The sequence below is a fragment of the Mesoplodon bidens genome, assembly GCF_964165515.1.
Source record: "Mesoplodon bidens genome assembly, chromosome: 6".
In the NCBI taxonomy this organism is placed as follows: Eukaryota; Metazoa; Chordata; class Mammalia; order Artiodactyla; family Ziphiidae; genus Mesoplodon; species Mesoplodon bidens.
Genome location: NC_138162.1, coordinates 109,818,255 through 109,840,267, shown reverse-complemented (window position 1 = coordinate 109,840,267; position 22,013 = coordinate 109,818,255). Strand labels below are relative to the sequence as shown.

The window sequence follows — 22,013 nt, the reverse complement described above, 5'->3', positions numbered from 1 at the left end:
TTTTCCCAATAATTTAGTAGGGCTGATGAGACTGTGCAAATAACAAATGGAGTGTGTGAAAAGTTCCATAGGAGAGAGCTATGAAGTGCTATGGGATTATGCAGAAGTATTTTCAAATAAAGACAAGAGAGTCTTGTCTAAAACAAAGACGGTATGATAAGAGGATCTAGATAGACATGAATGCAGTGATATAGTGTTAGAAAAAAGTGGGGAGAAAGAGTGAAAGTTTCAATTACTATAATTCTTTAAGGTTGAAAAAGACATCACAGAAAAATATGATTAGGGCTTTGTTCTGTCTGGCTCAGAAATAAAGATATTTCAGATATAGAGAATAGCATGACGGTAGGAGTAGAGGGTGGGAAAGCATGGAAGGTTCTTCCGCATGTGAGTGACATAATTGTCCAGTCACGGTTATAAGCAGTGTATACATGTTATTTAATCCTCACAGCAGTCTTATTATTATTTGCACTTTTTGCAGATGGAGGAACAGGCATGGCAAGATTAAGTATCTTGCTCAGAGTCAAAACTAGGCCTGTCTGGCTCCGCTGGACTCAAAATGACTCCATACAAGATTACACTGGTGACAGTGTGGAGGGTAGATTAGGCGGGAGGGAGCACGAGCCGAGATAGGAAAACCAGGTCAGAGACTGTTAACATGATACTGGCGAGATGGTAAAGGTGGCCTGAACGCTGTGTGTTAAAGAACTGATGAAAAGAATTTTCCAGCTTGGAAATCTGCACATTTATGTTCTCAAGTCAGACAACAGCCACAAAATAGGAAATGAAAGTGCAGTGTTTCTGAGTAGAGATTTTTTTTACCAGCCAGTTTATGTACATGGCTGGATGAATGCCTGTGTTACAAGTATCTCTCCTGAGTGTAGAATATTCTTTATGGGCAGGACTTTATTGTGATCACCAGTTAGTGTTTATGTGAGAACCCCGCGTAGCCACTTGTCCAGACAGGATCACCAGTGGAATGATTTGCAAACGTTACGTTGTGTGGTGATTAAGCTTACAGGTGTAAAAGGTACTTACACCTTGTCGGAGCAAAGGAAGCTTTCAGAATCTGGCCCATTTGCTAGCAGTCAGTTCGAGAAAACTCAGAGAAGTGGGAGGAAAAGCTTTAGGTCAAGGGCAGACTGACAGTACGTTCAGGGTGTGGAGTAGGATTGATTCATCTTTCAGGTGAAATACAGCCAACACCCCACTCAGTCCTGACTTCCCTAGGCCCGGGAAAAGAGGTGTCTGGCAGTGTAGTGAGTTCTCCAATAAACGGATTCAAGAGAGCTTCAAAAGTGTGAACTTTACATGACTGCCTGGTAGATAAATAACCGGGGTGCATAGTTCTCTACCTAATAGATGATCGGAGCTAAATGGGAGTTTATAAAACATACCTAATCCACGTTCTGCATTTACAGAGAAACTAAGTCGATTGGTTCCTGGTCACAAAGCTTTCTGTTGGCTGAGTCCAGATTCAGCTGGTGGCCTCATCAATTTGACAGACGTGTCTTAGGAACCTGTGGGCAGGCTTCCCTCACCCACACAATCCTTCTAGCCCTTTCTTCACTTTCACAGGCCCCAGAGAGATGCCTCTTTATCTCAGACTCCCTGATATTTCTGGTCAGAAGTATCGTCGATTTAAAAAATATATATCTTTATTGGAGTATAATTGCCTTACAATGTTGTGTTAGTTTCTGCTGTATAACAAAGTGAATCAGCTTATATGTATACATATGTCCCCATATCCCCTCCCTCTTGTGTCTCCCTCCCACCCTCCCTATCCCACTCCTCTAGGTTGTCACAAAGCATCGAGCTGCTCTCCCTGTGCCATGCGGCTGCTTCCCACTAGCTATCTATTTTACGTTTGGTAGTGTGTATATGTGTCAGTACTACTCTCTCACTTCGTCCCAGTTTACCCTTCCCCCAGCTTGTGTGCTCAAGTCCATTCTCTATGTCTGCGTCTTTATTCCTGCCCTGCCCCTGGGTTCATCAGTACCGTTTTTTTTTAGATTCCATATGTTAGCATACGGTTGATTTGTTTTTAATCTGCCGTAAAGCAATGAGGATTTTCAGGTCAGTCAAGACCAAATGTTAACATTTTCAACCTCGTAGTCACTCAAATATGTTCTCCTCTACATTCCCATTTTTTACTTTCATATTTTCATTTTTCACTTCCATGTTGGCAGACTAATGGTATGATTTAAACTACGGTTTCTTCATACAAAACTTCTGTTTAATTGTTAGTTGCCTTTACCAAATTGTAGATTTCCAGGCTGGAATATAGAAACAATTCTTTTTTATTCTTAATACTCATCCCTAGGATGAGGCATTACTTGCAAGGCAAAGTACTTTCAAACAGCCAAAGCAGGAAAATAGGAATTGTTCTTTTAGGATGCATTGGCTAAATGCACAGATAAAGTTTTTATGCCATTTCTTCCAGGTTTTTGATGTACCTTATTCAATAAGGATTGAGTAAGGTAGCTGAAACCTATTTTAATTAAATCATATCATGAAGTATTTGTTTCAGTTATAGTCAATCCTCATCTCATTTCAAGCTATAAAATATTTAATCTTTTCTGCCAACTGTTAACAGAAACATTTTATGTCAACTGCTAGTGTGGTTTACAGTTCTGTATACAGTCAGCCCTTCGTATCCACAGGTTCCGCTTCTGTGGATTCAAACAACTGTGGATCAAAGAAAAAATAATTTCGGAAAGTTCCAAAAAGCAAAACTTGAATTTCCTGTGAGGCAACTATTTACATAGCACTTACATTGTACAACTATTTGCATAGCATTTACATTGTATTGGATTGGCCAAAAAGTGCCTTCGGTTTTTTTTTTGTTTGTTTTTTTGCTGTACGCAGGCCTCTCACTGTTGTGGCCTCTCCCGTTGTGGAGCACAGGCTCCGGACGCGCAGGCTCAGTGGCCATGGCTCACGGGCCCAGCCGCTCCACGGCATGTGGGATCCTCGCAGACCGGGGCACGAACCCGTGTCCCCTGCATCGGCAGGCGGACTCTCAACCACTGCGCCACCAGGGAAGCCCCCTTCTGCCATTTTTTAGGCAACTTCATAATTCCATCATCCCAAAACTTTTTTTCTTTTTTTTTTTTTTGCGGTACACGGGCCTCTCACTGTTGTGGCCTCTCCCGTTGCGGAGCACAGGCTCCGGACACGCAGGCTCAGTGGCCATGGCTCACGGGCCCAGCAGCTCCGCGGCATGTGGGACCTTCCCGGACCGGGGCACAAACCCGTGTCCCCTGCATCGGCAGGCAGACTCTCAACCACTGCGCCACCAGGGATGCCCACTTTTTATCTTCTTGAATAAAGAACTGTTCCAGGTTCCTTTTACAGTTTTCCAGGGAATTGACATTTTTTCCGTTAAGAGAATTTTGTAAAGACCAAAATAAGTGGAAATCCGAAGGTGCAATGTCTGGTTAATATGGCGGGTGAATCAGAACTTACCAGCCAAGCCGTAACAGTTTTTGCCTGGTCATCAGAGAAACATGTGGTCTTGTGTTATCCTGGTGGAAGATTATGCGTTTTCTGTTGCTTAATTCTGGATGCTTTTCATAGAGTGCTGCTTTCAGTTGGTCTACTTGGGAGCAGTACTTGTTGGAATTAATCGTTTGGTTTTCTGGAAGGAGCTCATAATAGAGGACTCCCTTCCAGTTCCACCATATACACAACATCACCTTCTTTGGATGAAGAGCAGCCTTTGGTGTGGTTGGTGGTAGTTCATTTCGCTTGTCCCATGATCTCTTCCATTCCACATTGTTGTACAGTATCCACTTTTCATCGCCCGTCATAATTTGTTTTTAAAATGGAACATTTTCATTAGGTTTAAGTAGAGAGAGAGAATCCCATGTGGAAATAAGGTTAAGAAGGTTTTCTTCGCTTAACTTATGTGGAGCCCAAACATCAAAGCAATTAACATTAACTAAGCTGGTGCAAATGATTTTCAGTGCTTGATTTGGATATTTTGAGTATGTCGGCTATCTCCTGCATGGTATAATGTTGATTGTTCTCAATTAATGTCTTGAATAGATTGCTATCAACTTCAACTGCCTGACTGTGAAGCATCGTCCAGCGCGAAATCTCTAGCATGAAACTTTGCGAACCACTTTTGACACGTTCGATCAGTCACAGAACCTTCTCCATACACCGCACAAATCTTTTTTTTTGCGTTTCAGTCGCGTTTTTACCTTTCTTGAAATAATAAAGCATAATATGCTGAAAATGTTGCTTTTTTTCCCTCCATCTTCAATATTAAAATGGCTACACAGAAATTCACCAGTTTGGATAAGTTTTTTTAAATCATGCTGATAGGACAGCTGTCACAATACAATCTAACAAAATTGTTTCGAATGACATTAAAGACAATTAAGTGCTACTAGAGCCATCTTACAGAAAAAAACAAACGAACCTTTTGGCCAGCCCAATATTAAGGTATCATAAGTAATCTAGAGATGATTTAAAGTATATGTGCAAGTACTATACCATTTTATATAAGGGACTTGAGCATCCTCAGATTTTGGTGTCTGGGGGGGGGATCCTGGAACCCATATGTACCGAAGGATGGCTGTACTCTTCTGTTTCTTTAAATACATGGGAAAAGTCTAATCTTGATGTTTAAAAAGGTAAATGGACTTTTTTCTCATTCTTATTTAATTATTAAAAAAACCTCAAAATACCATCTTATATACTTGTTAACCCAAGGAATACCATAGCTTTACCATACTCCGTGTTTTGTAAATAGCTTCTAGTTTTAGCTACACATTATATTTTATTATTACAGGTCAGTTAATAAGAAACAATATATTGATCCATCTTGTCTTTTATCCATTTTAAATTACTAGATGTATATAATTTAAATCCTTGCTTAATACTTTTAGTAATTATCTTACAAAATGTATTCTATAAAATAGACCTCCTTGAAATGAGTGTTAAAACTTTTATTTGAACTTAAAAATGAGGTCAGGTTATTTTGTACAGAAAATGTGTTTGATTTACCTGATTATTTTGATAATAAGATAATAAAGATTTGATAAGATATGTAAGACAGTGATTTGATAATAAAGCTACATTCTAGTTAGTTTATAGGGCAGACTTTTCCATAAATTGAATCAGCTAAATATGCAGCTTCAGTGTTTTGATGAAAATGTATCTAAAGCACATCATAAGATGAAATAATTTTATCAGATAGTATTTTTGTCAAAGGTGTAATGAAGTTAAAAAGATTTGATTGTCTCAACCCTTTCTGAGTTTTAGAGGTTAAGCAAAGTTCCAGTAAGTGAAACAATAGCAGGTGTGATTAACTTGATAAGTTACGATGAAGTCTTTGGCATCTAGCCAAGAAACTGAAAAAATGAGCAGGCACTCTATGACCTGGGTCACAACTCCTTTTGCAAATCAGGTAGTTTTCAATTTTTGCTTTCAGGAGACCTAATTGATTCATTAACTTATGGATCCTTAAATATAATATTTGATGTTAGGTTATTATGTGATTAGGTTTTTTTTGGCATGTACCATGGCAGGAGTGCAAAGATTTTTGTGATGTTACTATAACAAACCTCCTTCCAGTCCAGTCCTCTTACATATTTGAGCAAGGTTTTCAGTGCTTTACTTCTGTACAAAAGAAAATAGGAATAGAAGTAACACTCAGTGCCGACTCATTTTAGTAGTAAGATACAGTCATCCCATGGACTCGTTTTATTATAAGATGCTTTTCCATTGCAGTTTTTACTTGCTGTGTTTATCAAAACTTGTAATATATTTGTTTTGTTCTGATCAATCATGTGCTACTAATAATTGATAGCTCAATGCAGAAGAAGAGTAACCAGAGAAATTTAAAATTTTAATCTGTATGGATATTTTTGCAGAAAAGAATGATAGAGTGGTTAACAAAAGTCTTTACATTAGGATAAAATACTTTGTGAAAAGTGGAATGGAATTTAGAGGCCGAGTGTTTTTTTGTTTTTAATTTCTTTGTCTTCAAATTCTCAAGTCAGTTTAGATGCTGGGCAGATGACCTCACATCACTGGGTGAGTTCATGGGAAAGAAGTAAATGTATGAAATTACTTACTACCGAAGGAGAGTTTTTTCATTAAAACAAAAATCGTGGATTGTATCAGCAATAAAATATCAGTATCCACATTTACAAAAATTTATGGTACTTGGATTCCAATGAATATATTTAAGGAATTCTATTTTAAAATATAATATTTCAGGAATTATATTCTTTACAGCTATTTAAACTCATGTTTGAAAAATTTTATATAACAACTTAAAAACGTATGAGGTGGTTTTTGGGTGGTACATGATCAAAAACATCTTGAAGATTACTCCAGCTATGTTCATACCTAGATTTATTAATCTTAGGCATATATTCATTGACTCCCTGATGAAGATTTTAGCTTAGATGTACAAGCTTTTTACCTCTTCTCCTGCTGCTTGTTTTTTATATTTTTGTGATTTCTTCTTTGGTCATTTCTGTGATATTTTTACAGAACATATTGAAACCTGTATTTCTTATTAAATCAGCTTTAAACATTGTCTCTTCACTCCTTCTTTACCAAGATGAGACCATTCCCTTCCCCCTTTCTATGCCCTTTTGTAACCCACTTGCTTTATTCATAAGTTGACATTATTTTATATGTATTATGTATCCATCCATCCATCTATCTATCCATCCATCCAGTTATCTGTCTATCCCTCTGTGTCAATGCTAGACCAAACGGTGTGTTAGGTTTGCTTGTCCTTTTCTGGGTTCATTATCACAACCCATAGGCTATTTGATGGAGTGTGTTCTAGCATAAAGTTTAAATAAATTCTCAAATTCCATCAATTAAATCAGATTGTACCACATTTTAGACCATGACTCACTTGAATAGATTTTTATTTTTCCTGCAATTTTGTTTACTTTTTAATTGTCTTTAGCATATTCTTAAACTTTTCTCTTTCAAATTCTTAGGATACCATTCTGTTAATTTTCTCCAGAGATCTCTGTCTCAGAGCCTTCTGTCTTGTGGTTGCCCTCCAGACCTGCTCCTATATAACTATTATCTGAAATTCAGGGAGCAAGAATTAACGTTTTCTGGCTCTCTTACATTTTTAGATCATGGTTTCTTAAGGAAACTGGTAGTTTAGAGTCTAATGTGTAACACTACAGGAAGGACAAGATGTTGACAGAGAATATACATAGGAAAGGTGGTATCTGGAGATCTGAGGAGAGGCTTAGAAGGAGAGATTTTAAACAGGATGTAGTCACGGTTAACCTAACTCCTAGGGTCTCATTTCAGTAAACATGCATAGAATGCCTACAATCTGGCGGGCACAGGGCTAAATTTAGGTGCTGAGATACCCAGATGGAGGAGCTGGGGTGGAGGGGGCCAGCTGCCAGTGCACCTGTAAGCAGTTGATACAGTGTAGTGCATGTTATAAGGAAACATGTTCAAGGAATTCTGGGAACCTTATGTTTTCATCTTTAATGCTGTAATTCTCTTATGCCTTCTGCTAAGCACGATATAACCATGCTCATAAAGTCCCAAGGTGCAAGAGGTGTTTCAGATAGGAAGCAGTTTAAGAAGGTCAAGGGAGATTCAGTTGATACCCATAAAAGAGAGGGAGAGGGGAGTGGTGGTATTAGAAAAAGCCACCAAACTTTACCATTTATTATTAGTGAGTGGTAGGTCCAAATAATACAGCGAAGTGTAATGAACCGCCTTGGGGGGAGGTGTCTCGACAGCCCTCAGCCCTGGAAAAAATCATACTACTGTAAATGAATTTTGGTGGAGATCTTAAACTGGGCACCTTAGTGCTTTATCTCCTCTGGACCAGCCCTTATTCTGGAGTTTTCTCCTGACTAGTTCACCGAAGAGTAGAATAAGACATTTGCATCATCTTGCCTCCATAGCCAAAGGCTCTCTCTTACTTTTGAGATTCTCTCTGTTGAGATTTTAGGAAATCCATACACAATACTCCCTTCCCCCCTGCCACCCCAATTCTGAACTGAAGTAGTCATGGGGATCAGTAAGATAGAGACAGGAAATACACAAATCAAAAATAAAACACTAACAACTGGTACTTATTATGTGTCAGGCCCTGTTCTAATCTCCATAGCAACCCTATGACATAGATTCTCTTATTATCTACATTTTACAGATAAGGGAAACTGGAGCATGGAGAGGTTAGGTTAGGTTAGGTTAAGTTAGTTACCCAAGTCACACAGTAAATGGTGGAGGTGGGATTTAAAATCGGGCAGTTTGATTCCAGAGCCCAGTCTCTTACCACTGTGTTTTCCTGCATCTCATTTCACCTCTGGTACTGAGACAGCTCTTGGAGAAAAGGGCTTTAGGACTGTTGGCCACGTGGGCCTCCTGATACCTCCCCTGTGCATTACAGACTTGGCCAGGCCAGCGGGCCACTGCAGGCCTCCCCTGTGGTGTGGACGTGCAGAGCCCACGTAGCGGTTTCTTCTCCTAAACGCTGCTAACTCGATCGTTCACCCTTCCTCTCCTCTGGAGGACAGAGCAAGTGGCTTAGAGGCCTCAGGAGCGTTCTTTGGAGTTCTTCCACATGGAAACACAGGGATGAGGAGTAAAATGTTCTCTCCTTAGCCCTCTTGGTTCAGCTAAGACCAGGTCTTTTTTTGGGAAGTTAGCGTAGGTTGGGCAAGAGCTGAAGAAAGGACAGCCTTCCCCCAAACAAGATTTAACCTAAGCACCTGAGGGTCACATAGCTTCAGCTCTGTGTCACTGTGTGGGTATATATATATATATATATATTTTTTTTTTTTAATTTTTTTTTTTTGGCCATGTTGGGTCTTTGTTGCTGCGCACGAGCTTTCTCTAGTTGCAGCGAGAGGGGGCTACTCTTCGTTGCAGCGCGCGGGCTTCTCATTTTGGTGGCTTCTCTTGTTGTGGAGCACGGGCTCTAGGTGCACAGGCTTCAGTAGTTGTGGCACGAGGGCTCAGTAGTTGTGGCTCACGGGCTCTAGAGAGCAGGCTCAGTAGTTGTGGCACACGGGCTTAGTTGCTCTGCAGCATATGAGATCTTCCCAGACCAGACATCAAACTTAACTGGTGTCCCCTGCATTGGCAGGCAGATTCTTTCTTTTTTTTTTTTTTTTGCGGTACATGGGCCTCTCACTGTTGTGGCCTCTCCCGTTGCGGAGCACAGGCTCCGGACGCGCAGTCTCAGCGGCCATGGCTCACAGGCCCAGCCGCTCCACAGCATGTGGGATCTTCCCGGACCAGAGCACGAACCCATATCCCCTGCATCAGCAGGCGGACTCTCAACCACTGAGCCACCGGGGAAGCCCTATTTTTTATTTTTTAAAGTATTTATTTATGTAAGTATGTATGTATGTTGCACTGGGTCTTAGTTGCGGCATGCGGACTCTTAGTTGCGGCATGTGGACTCTTAGTTGCAGCATGTGGACTTCTTCTTAGTTGTGGCATGCATGCAGGATCTAGTTCCCCGACCAGGGATCGAACCCGGGCCCCCTGCATTGGGAGCATGGAGTCTTACCTACTGGACCACCAAGGAAGTCCCAGCATTATTTTAATATTTAATGATCTTTTTAGCACTTCCCTCCAAGGGTGCCGTAGATTATAAAGTTTCTTTTAATGAAGAACAGGAGTGTTGTGATTCATTAGTGATGTTCGCCATAGCTTGAAATGGGGAAGTGATTGTCTGAGTGCCTTGTGTTTGCCCCCAGCAGCTTGAATGTAGGCTTTGGATCAGGCACACACCAGTTTGAATCTTAATTCCACCTCCACTGGCTGTGTTAATTTCAGAATGCTAAGTGACTCAGGTGTAAAATGAGGATATCTCATAGGGTTATTACTATGATGAATATAAAGTACTTAATGTAGTGCTTGGTGCTCAGTTATTATTCCATGAAAATAACTCTATGCTAAGCTTGTATCTCCAGTATTCCAAGTTAGAATAGTCCAAATCTGAGTATTTCAATAATCTATCCTGATCTCTGTGCATGCCTTGAAGTTATTTTAACATGTAATTTTAAAAATGAATGTGTATTACTCTGTTAACGTATCATGTGAAATATATTTTATTAAAAAAAACCACACAAAAGAATCAATATTGATTTAATTCTTTGGTCAGATTTAAACTTCCTTGTAGTGAAAGTGGACAGTGAATTAAAACTTACTCTGCTTGTGTGTTTTACAGATGATTTGCAAATGATTGATTGAGTTAATAGTGTATTCTTTGAATGATGCTGTTTCAGTATATGGTAACTTGAAATTATGGAATTTATTAAACGTCTTTCTAACGTTTTCTGATTGTGAAATATGCCAGTTGCGGTTCAGTGGCTGTATTCTTTGGATGTCCCTCTGTTCTCACAAACTACCAATTGTAGTTTGTGTGGGTGGAAGATTTTAATTGGAGAGAATTGTCTTTTGTCTTGATTTAAAGAAGTTTCTCCAAGGATATATATCAGAGGTAGTGACCTGAATGTTCTTACTGTTTTTAAGGCCCCCTTCCCCCCATCTTCTGGGATACTCAGCACCACTCATTTCTGACCCTTTCTGGCATTCCGTGGATGCATTTTCTGTCTTCATATAATATATTTCACTTATAATTATCTCCTAGTTTCATTGAAGATTCAATTTGTATTTGTTTCTTGTTTGCTTTATTGTTTTGGAGATGATTTTAGAGAACAGAGATGGTGGTAGAAATGTTTTTATTCTATCAGGAATACTGTGATTGAGAATAACATAAATGACTTAATTTAGATTGGATGTTTAAGAAAGATACATGTAGAGGAATAATACCTAAGCTGAGAAACGACAAATGAGTAGGAGTTAGCCTCACAATTTCAAGGCGGAAAGAAAATCATGAAAAAAAAAAAAAAAAAAGAAAATCATGGATGAGAGCCCCGAGACTAGAGAACTGTGTACACTGGGCCAATTAGAAAAGGCCAGTGAGTGAAAGGAAGATGGTCCAAGATGTGGTTGAGATAGAGGGAGGGGCCAGGTCACATAGAGAGCTTAAACAGCACTAGCTGAATCAGAAAGCCTTGTGTTGGACACTGATAAATGCCAGAAGACACACTCTGTCCTTCAGAAGCTTGTAGTCTAGTTGAGGAGATGACCCATTTATATTAAAAAGTTTATATAACGTGAGAATGATGGGTAATGCATGAGCAATAGAGAGTTTTGACTTAGAGGAATGGGGGAAGGAGAACCTACTTTTGGTTGGGGTTCTTATGGAAGGCTTCTTGAGGGAGATAGAATTTGATCCGAGCTTTTCCCACATGAGTAGGGCTTGAACAAACAGAGTTGTTAGAGGGATGGCATCATCTGAGTGTCGGCGTGTGGAATGCAGGAAGGAGAGTAGCTCGCTGGAGAGGAGGACACTTCTAGGGGTGTGATGTGGGAGGTAATACTCGAACTGTAGCTTGGGTTACCTCTGATGTTCCAGTGGTCTGCACGTGTCCCTGATAGAAATATTGAATATAACTTGTTGAATGCTTACTGTTTGCTTTCTCATTGTAAATAAAGAGCTATACAAGTAATCCAGTGTAACTTCTCCTTCCTTCTGCAGCATCCTCATCAAATGCTTCCCTGTTCTCTCTTCAGATCATTCCACTAATGGCGAGCTGGCTGTTTAACACAGTGCTAATAATTCTTATAGTAAAGAGCTATCCCTTTTCTTTTAACTTTCTTTAATAGATCCTACCAAAGATGGCATCATGTCTTGTTTTAGTCTTCCCTGGTCCAGGCTACATATTTCTAGTTCTTTGATTTCTTCTATCAGTGGTATCATTTTTAAACCCCTCTACATCTGGAATGCTATTCTCCAAGGTAGTCTACTTTATCAGTGATGCTTTTTAAATTTATTCTTCAAAATTGAATGTCGTATTCTAAATGTTGAGGAAACAGTGACCAGGGCTTTTAGTGATATTTGTACTTCTTAAAGTTAGCTGGATCAGCAAAGATCGATGAACTTCCTTTGTGAGTCTAGTCAGTGTCTAAATTTTTACTCCGGTCAGCTTTATTCCTTATGTGGAAAAGCACATCAGGGGAGGGGTGACAAAGAAAAAATAATGATCGTCACGCAGATTGTTGTTTGGTTGCTGGTACTGCCAGCTTAAGTCCGAAAAGGAAACAATATCTTTATATAGTATGGCCGTATTAGAATAAACCCTTTGTGATGTTAACACATCTGTTATAGAACGGGTTGGAGTGGTATCTTGTTAAAACAGAGATTTCAGATACTTCTAATTGTGAAAGTTTCAGAAACTTAAATCTTTAAAGTTAGAAGAGGTGACGATATTTGGATATAACGTTTGATTTTGGTAGTTGACAGCAGTAATTGATTTATAACTCCTAGTTCTGATATAGCTTTGTTTTACACATATACAGTACGTTGTGGTTTATTTTTGGACTCAATATCAATTTTATTTTTGTCATGGTCAGAAGTATTGATAAAAATTCCCAAAGATCATTAACTTATATAAAATAATCACTAAATTTGTTCTTCATATTGTGGAATTCTAAAGATAAGGACTATAATTTGACTTAATTTTATAGTGTAATTTATTATTGAGAAGAAAGTGAGCACAAGCCCCTAAACCAGGTGAGTAAAAAGGAGGAGGTGACTAGCTTATTCACAGAAACAGTTCTATCCAAAATATGTAATCAGGGAATTCCCTGGTGGTTAGGGACTCCACGCTTCCACTGCAGGGGGCCCGGTTTCGATCCCTGGTTGGGGAACTAAGATTCTGCAAGCCGCGTGGCACGGCCTAAAATAAAATAAAATAAAACTACAAAATACATAATCAAATCATTTGTTGTCTCCTGAAACATCATCTTCCTAAAAAGCACATCTACCCATCTTGATCCACCTGGGCTGTTAACATCTCAGTAACTAGACAATCACAATTTGGAGAACAATCATTGTTGTGGGCAAGACTCACCAATGGGTGCTAAAATTCATGGGTGAAAGTATGATGAGAAAGGGTGCTTACATGGTCTTAAAATATCACTGCCCCCTGCCCCCAGAAAGGTACAGAGGGAAAACTAGTAATGTTACAGTGGAGAGACCTGGTATATACAACTGTAACCAGTGACCAGAGTTACCATCATCAGCAGTGAGATTTGGACAACATCATGTACCTTCTGGTATTTTTTTTATTGAAGTATAGTTGATTTACAATATTTCAGGTGTACAGCAAAGTGATTCTTTTCCATTATAGGCTGTTACAAGATATTGAGTATAGTTCTGTGTGCTATACAGTAGGACCTTGTTGTTTATCTATTTTTGTACATAGTAGTGTATATCCATTAATCCCAAATTCCCAATTTATCCCTCCGCTCCCTTCCCTTTTGGTAACCATAGTTTGTTTTCTGTGTCTGTGAGTCTATTTTGTAAATACGTTCATTTGTGTCATTCTTTAAGATTCCACAAGTAAGTGATATATGATATTTGTCTTTCTCTTTCTGAGTTCACTTAGTATGATCATCTCTAGGTCCATCCGTGTTGCTGCAAATGGCATTACTTCATTCTTTTTTATGGCTGAGTAATATTCCATTGTGTATGTGTACCACGTCTTTTTTATCCATTCATCTGTCGATGGACATTTAGGTTGCTTCCATGTCTTGGCTATTTTAAATAGTGCTGCTGTGAACATTGGTGTGTGTGTATCTTTCAAATTAGAGTCTTTGTCTTTTCTGGATATATGCCCAGGAGTGGGATTGCTGGATCATATGGTAACTCTCATTTTTAGTTTTTTAAGGAACCTCCATACTGTTCTCCACAGTGATGTGCCTTCTGGTATTGATGTACTTAGAAGGGCACAACATTGCTTCTGTGGTGCCCGTCAAAACGCGTAACGTGAATATCGTCATGGGGAAGCATTAGACAAACCCAGATTGAGGGACATTTTACAGAATAACTGCCCAGGACTCTCCAGGTGTCAGGGTCATGAGAGACAAACCGTCCCCAGTTGGAGGAGTCGTGACAACTGCAGTGTGTGGTCCTGGACCTGAAAAAGGACATCAGGGGGGCAGTTGGGAAGAAATTTGTGTAAGGTTGGCTCTAGATTATTTCATAAATCTTGTGTTGATGGGTAATTTCCTGGTTTTGATAATTGTAACTGTGGTTTTAATAAGATGTTATCATTTGGGGAGGCTGGGTGAAGGGTACACGGGAATTCTTTGTACTGTTTTTGGAACTTTTTGTTTTTGGAAATTTTTGTAAGTGTGGAAATTCAAAATGAACTTAAGTAACAGCAACAACAGAAACTCAGAAATTCAGACTCTCATGCTTCTCCTTTATGACATCTCTTTTGATTGGTCAAGGGGCTGGTTTTCTCTGCTTCTTAAATCTCCACTGTGATCTGGATAGCTGAGGTTTCTAAATAAGGGATTTTGGAATAGTGAGGCATTGCCGTATTGGATTGCAACTACAAGTTGAAAGGTTTTGTTTAATTAATTAATTTACTTATTTATTTTTGTACAGGGCTGTAATTACATCTTTGGGTTTCCAATGGCTCTGTAGGTTATTTGAGCATTACTGTTAGAGCCACCAGAATCCCTAGCTGGAAACTTAGCTCTGTAATTAATTTACTGGTTTGTTTCTGTTTTTATTATCATGTTCTACATTCAGGTTAGTCCCATGGATTCTTCTGCTGTGTATCATATATTGTTGAATTTCATATTTGTTGGTTGTCTTTTAGGAAGAGCTGATTTTTGTATAAAAATGTTTTACTTAAAATTAAAACATCATGCTAAACATCTTATTTTTCCTCTCAGAAAAGACAGTCTGGAGTTTTTATAAATATAATGAATAAGTAAACTTACACTGGCATAAGCACCAAGTGGTGACCTTTTATTGGGTAATAATTAGAATGGAGGAAATTAATACATTGGGAAATGTTTCTGTTACCAGGAGCAGTTGTTAATGTATGACTCATAGATTCTTAAGTCTAGGAGAAACTTGACGAGACTGTTTTGACTAGTGTGGGAGAGGAAGAAAACATGGACTTGGGATTCGGAAGACCTACTTTTGCATCCCAGATTCATCACTGATTATTATTGTGTCTTGGACAGCTCATTTAACTCTTGAGCCTTAAGTTTTTCATCTGTAAAACTGGAATGATAATAGCACCTTTCAAAGTTATTGTGCAAGTTAAATGAAGTAGCGTACAATGTACCTGGCCTAATGTGGGCATTTCATATATGCTGGCTCTGTTCTCTCCTCCAGCTGGGCTTATAACTGTGCCTTCTGAAACTGATGAGGTCCTGCTTTGCTTATAAATACCTACAAAAAGATGAGAGTGTATGTTAGTCATCTCTACTGGTATTTCCCAGGTCTTTTTGTTTGGAAGTTTCCCATATCTCCTATCCCAGAGAAATTATTTTCTTTTATGTGTTAGTCACATTGGCTGTTACTCCAAAATCTGTTAGACAAGTTTCACTCATTTGCTACTTTCCTTGGTAATTTAGTCTTCCTATCTGAAATCATTTGATACAAATAAATATTAAATTTAGAAGGAAATTTTATGAGACAAAGGCACAAGATGTCCAGACATTTGAAGTACTTCCATGTACAATTTCCTTTCAAGTTTCAGGTTTCACTTGGCATTTTGATCCTCTGAGAAGGGCCAGTTATTCCCATGGTTGTGAGTGAACATCATTGTTTTTATGAGTTATACACAGAAGTGTTTAGGGCTGAAGGGACATGTCTGTAACTTACCTTCAGATGGTCAAGAGAAAATAATATACGTGTGTGTGTGTGTGTGTGTGTGTGTATCTATGTATAGAAGAGGGGAGAGAGGGAGGGGGGAAGAATGACATAGCAGCCATGGCAATATTAACAGTTGGTGAGTTTGGGTGAAGGGAGCTCTGTGTGCTTCTCTTACAGCTTCTAAGTTTAAAAATATCTTAAAATTATACTGGATTGAGTTATATTCCTGTACCCTGAGGAGATGTAAGCCAGTGGCATTTTCAGAGGGAGGGAGGTTGGAGGCACCTGGGTCAGCATAGAGGAGTAAGTAGTGAGTAACTGGTCACTCGCTGGCAAAAAATTAATTGTTCCTGGGCTTCCCTGATGGCGCAGTGGTTGAGAATCTGCTTGCCAATGCAGGGGACACGGGTTCGAGCCCTGGTCTGGGAAGATCCCACGTGCAGCGGAGCAACTAGACCCGTGAGCCACAACTACTGAGCGTGCGCGTCTGGTTCTTGTGCTCCGCAACAAGAGAGGCCCCGATAGTGAGAGGCCCGCGCACCACGATGAAGAGTGGCCCCCACTTGACGCAACTAGAGAAAGCCCTCGCACAGAAACGAAAACCCAACACAGCCAAAAAAAAAAAAATTAATTGTTCCTTTAACCTTTTTTTCTTAGAACAGAATTTTTTGGCAGAAGGTCCTATATAGATAGAGAGTGAGCTGCTGCTTTACGAAAGCAGAGAGGACTGCTTGGAAGTAAAATCAGATGCTAAAAAGTAAAGAATTATTAAAAAATATTTACAGGTTGCATACAAGGATAAGCAAAAGGTAGAAAGCAGAAATATTAGGACTTTAAAAATTATCCGGTGCTCAGATAATCTTTCTTCTACCTAAGAGATACGTTAGTTTTCTATAATTAGCACTCTATCCTACTAGCTAATAGATATTAATTTATCCTTTATTTCAAATTGCTATATGATTTCAAAGTTAATATTTTGTATTCTTAATAAAGATTTACATGATGTTTATTATTTTACCCTTCAAAAAGCATCTTCTAACTAAAAAAAAAAATTTTAAACCCTTTCTCTTTTCTTTCATGTCATTGATGACATCTCTTTTGGGAACTCAGAAGCCAGCCAAAGGTAAGAGATTTGGTTTATTATGTGATGCTTGTAAAGGTCTTATGGGCATATTTTTGAAGTACTGATAATTTTCTTCTCAAAAATAAAAATATTTTCTCTGGCATTTTTATTAAAAAAAAAAGTAATGCAAGCTGTCAGCCTGTTCATAAATCCAAAGCCATTTATTGGTGTAAGAGGTTTATAGAAAAGCTGTATTTGTACTTTGACCAATTCTGTCCAGTCTCCTGGCAACTACAACACAGATTCCTTTTGTGCCCTGCTGTTCGCCGTGGATTGGCTCGAAACTGCTTGTTCTATACTGTGGTCAGAACCATAGCAGGCAGACTCATCCATGTTGCTCCTGGGACAGCTGGGGACACATTCTCAGGCAACAGAAACCTGCCCTGGCCCACAGCTTCCTCAAGGGAATATGCTTTCATCTGAGATTTGAGCCCAGATTCTAAAGAAACTTCGATGGGGTGGGTCAGTTCCTGTATCTCTTAGGGAATGTAGTTGTGCCAAAGTAGGCACAAGGACTGTATTATTGAATTGATCATTCTCTGGAATATTCCAGGAAATTTAGATTTTTATCTACATTCTTGGAGTTTGGTTTAAGAGTCCGTGGTTGAACTGTAATTCCATTCTCTATTATTGTTGCTAAAGTATGTATAGACTTGTCTGTTGGGACTCTAAATGATTAAAAAAAAAGTTTAATATGGCCTGACTTCTTTATATATGTAGAACTGATTTCATTAGTTTTGTCTTTTCTGTGAAAAGATGCCGGATTATTTTTGTTTTCTTAATTTTTGATGGAACAGAGGCTGGAGATTGCAGTAAAAATGTGAGGAAACATTACATGACTATTTTAAAACTATTCATGTTTTATTTAATTCAACTGTATCTTAACATTTAGAGAAAATGTGTTGACGTAAAAAATATGGAAGGGCCAACACCACATTATTAACATGGTGGTTCCCTCTAAGGAGAAAATGCTTGGTGAATGGGAGACCTTTATTCCTTATGTTTTGGTGTTATTTGACTTGTTATAATGAATGTGTGTTTCTTCTCTGTTACTTAGAAAAAGGTTTTTTTTTTTTTAATTTTAAAGGAAAAATGTTTATTTAGAAAGAAAAGAGCTTGTCTGCTTTAGGAAATCTGTGGCTGGAAGATACCCGTAACAATTTACAAAGTTCCTGAAACTTAAAGAGAACCATTCAGTGTTGTTAGTAAACAAGAAATAAGCATTCCTAGTTCCCAACTTTGTACCAGGCTGTGGCACCTTCCTGTAACTGGGGAAGAGAGCGAATCCAGCCTGTGGTGAAGGGCCTGGTGGGGAGCAGACAAAGCGCTCAAAGGCTGGGTTCAGCTCCCAGCTCCCCACCTGCACGTCACCAGCTTCTTGACTTTCTTGTACCCCAGGGCCTCCCGTGTAGTATCAGCCGTTGTTGCGATTACTTTAATGGTAGCTTCTCTACTGGAATTGAGAACAAGAATTGTGAAAGAACTCCCTGAATTTAAGAAGATGTTGGGGGTAGGAGTTTATTAATTGATTTATTTATTTTGGCTGTGTTGGGTCTTTGTTTCTGTGCGAGAGCTTTCTCTAGTTGCGGCGAGCGGGGGCCACTCTTCATCGCGGTGCGCGGGCCTCTCACTGTCGCGGCCTCTCTTGTTGCGGAGCACAGGCTCCAGATGCGCAGGCTCAGTAGTTGTAGCTCACGGGCCTAGTTGCTCCGCGGCATGTGGGATCTTCCCAGACCAGGGCTCGAACCCGTGTCCCTTGCATTAGCAGGCAGATTCTCAACCACTGCTCCACCAGGGAAGCCCAACTCCCTGAATTTAAAAAAGAAAGAAAAGAAAGGAAAAACCCGCAGTCGTAGGGAGAGGAGTGCCATTTAGAGCCTGATCTCTGAGATGTGCACACAGATGGACTGTTCAAGCGTGAGCTAAGCTTACCAGCAAAGAATCAGGATGGTGTCCACTTAACCTTGCTAAGAGCAGAATCAAATAAACTGCTGAGAGATGAGAGCTGAACGCTAGAACAGAAGCAACTTGATTTGAGCTTCACATCTTATTTAATCTCTCCCTGCTGACTAGTGTAGCTGGAAAAGCAGCCCCCACTGGAGGTTTTGATCCTTTGGGACCACCTTCCATCTTCCTTCTTCTTTTCCTCCTCTCTCTGTTGGAGAATTGCTAACATAGGGAGCCACCACTATTGACAGACACATGTTTAGCTCTGGAAAACTGTTGAGGATTAGTAACGTATCACAAAGTGCTGAGGCTGGGTGGACGGCTTCTGGGCTCCAGGGTTCCCACCTCCTCCGGGGTGTTGTCCGTCATTGGGCTTCTGCCTACCTTTTTGGCCTTGCTTCCCCATCACTGCCCTACCCCAGGGAACAAATGCCTCGTGCCACTGTTTTGCACAAAGATGTGGGTGTTCTGATCCTTCCTTGCTCTAAAGGTGTTTCTAGCCAGTTGCCCTTTTGGTTGCCCCCAGGGCCCCTAGCCACTCACTGAGCTGTTTTCCTGCTGCACTCCTGGAATTGCTCTTAGCTTTGCAGCCATCTCCTCCTGCAGTGATTTGGCCTGTGCTCTCCCTGTGGTCCCCACCTCACACCGCACCAGTCTCATTGCAGCTGTTTTTCAGGGATTCTCAATTTCTGGTCCAGGTATAAGCGAGCAATCTTGCTTTCAAAAACTTGCTCTCCTTTCCCCGCTTCTTTCCCTTTTAGGCTCTTTCCCTCCCTCTCTCCATCATTTTGTGTTAATTTCAAGTAGAGGTGGATATAGGCATGCATACTTAATTTACCATCCTAATCTAATTTCCTTTTTAAAAAAATGTAACTCTTAGACCTCTGGTCCATATGATAGCCTTGTGAGTTCACACAGAAACATTCTTCTGCCAACTCCAAACTCATAGCAGGGACAGATAAGACGTTTTAAAACATTAAAATCATGTCATTATATTCAAAAACAACCTATGTCACTGCGGGGACTAGCAGCAGGCTGGGGCTGAAGCAGCGTATTTACTGGGCCTTGAGATCAGACACAGGTTTTTGGAGGATTCGAGTTTCAACCCTTGCAGACTAGAGGGGACCCTATGTATGGCTGAGGACCAGAGAAGCTCACCATGAGAAAACTGATTTGGGTGAGGCTCCATCAGGAAAGAAGGCTTAAAAAAAGATTTTTGGGGCTTCCCTGGTGGTGCAGTGGTTAAGAGCCCACCTGCCAATGCAGAGGACATGGGTTCGAGCCCTGGTCCGGAAAGATCCCACATGCCATGGAGCAACTAAGCCCGTGCTCCACAACTACTGAGCCTGTGCTCTAGAGCCTGCGCGCCACAACTCCTGAGCCCGAGTGCCCCAACTGCTGAAGCCCACGTGCCTAGAGCCTGGGCTCCGCAACAAGAGAAGCCACGACAGTGAGAAGCCCACGCACCACAACGAAGAGTAGCCCCTGCTCGCCGCAACTAGAGAAAGCCCGTGCGCAGCAACGAAGACCCAATGCAGCCAAAAATAAATAAATAAATAAATTTAGGAAAAAAAATTATATATATATTTAAAAAAAAGGATTTCTGGCCACCAACATTGAGCCAATTTCTGTGTTAAGTAGGAGGGAGTAGAGACATTGGGCTTTGGAAGGACCCAAATCTGGGCTTCAGTAGCTGGGAGCGGCAGTGTAACTATTCATGTAAAGGGGGGCCAAAGGGGGAGGAAGAAAACAGGCAATCACGTAAACCATAAAATGCAAACTCCCAATTCAGATGTACTTGCAAACTAACATATAAAGCACAAGAGGAAACCTGTCATCAGGAAGTGAGGCAACAAACTCCAAAAGTGGGAGTTTGAAATGCAAACTGAAATGAATTTAAAAGCATTTAAAATCCTTAAGAAGACTAAATTGTAAAACATGAAATCCAAAAAATTAAAAATATTATCGGTGAAAAAGACTTTTGAAAGAAAGTAAAAAAAAATACAACGTATTTTAGAAAGTAGTAAAATAAAAGATCAAAACAAATCGTTTGTGATATCCCACAAAGTAGCAATATGTATTACTAATATTTCCAATGTGTATTCTTCCTACTTTTTATGTATGTCGATTTTTGTACAGATATGAGATCATGGTCCAGACTTTCATAGCTTTTACATGAATATATGAATCTTAGTCTTCTATGCTCTTGAAGCTACACAGCATCGACCATGGGCATGTTATAGTTTATTTAAAGAATCTGCGTTCTCAACATGCTGTAGTAATCATCTTTACATTTTATTTAAAAAAAATTTGTTTTCTCTGATGAGAAAAGAATGTAGAGAACACATAAAAGCATAAAGAAGAAAACAAAGATATCACTAATCTTATCGTGCAGTAATAAGCTTTTATATATGTAACTGTGTGTGTGTCTCATAGCCATCATATTATACATATTGCTTTGTAACCTCCTCCCTTTTCACTTAACATTGTGAAAAGTTTTCCATGTGAAATAAAGATCTATATCATCTATAGGGTGCTTACTTGCCTATTGTAAGACTACCGTAAATAACTAACCTCCACTGTAAGACAGGAAGTTGTTTTTATTTCACTGTTATGAACAATGTTATCAGTGTCATGACATTGTTATAACATTATAAGTATGTTACAGTTTTGTTCTTAATACAAACTTTATTATTTTTGTTTTTCAACAGGTATTTGCATATGATCATTGTTTCTGGTCTATGGATGAATCTGTCAGAGACAAGTATGCAGGTAAGAGTCCAGCATCCTGTTAACTACTGGTAATATAGAAAGGTGTTTTAGTATTTTTCCTATAAAGTATCATAGTAGTATTTTGTGTAATTTTAGAAACTACATAGAGAACTTCCTCCAGTCTTTGCTATTAGAGTTTTAACATTGATTGGGAAGTGGGAGATTCATGGTGCACTGTTGTCAGTATAAGATGATAAAGTTAGATTAACAGGGTACACAGTTGAGGTTGTCTTACATGCATCCCTGGGCCTTACATGTGACCATAGCACGCAGTAGCTATGTAAATTCCCTTAGATGTTTGTAATATGGTCTAGAGAGGCAGCTTGGTGTAATGAAAGAACTCTAGCCAAGGAGGAAAGGAGACCTTGAGCTTAATCCAAGCTCCACTCCTGTCTCTGACTTTCAGTAAATCACTTAGGCTTTCAGTGTCCCTTTTCACGCCTTTTTTTTTTT

The 22,013-nt window shown here is 39.6% G+C and overlaps 1 protein-coding gene across 1 annotated transcript in view; it reads left to right on the top strand.

Annotated features, from left to right (window-relative positions):
* Nucleotides 1-22,013, top strand: part of KIF13B (kinesin family member 13B) — a 188,114-nt gene that overhangs the window by 42,024 nt on the left and 124,077 nt on the right. Inside the window, exons 3-4 of the mRNA XM_081237002.1 lie at nt 16,829-16,841; nt 21,500-21,560. Coding sequence (XP_081093128.1) covers nt 16,829-16,841; nt 21,500-21,560 — 74 coding nt within the window. The remainder of the gene's footprint in view (nt 1-16,828; nt 16,842-21,499; nt 21,561-22,013) is intronic.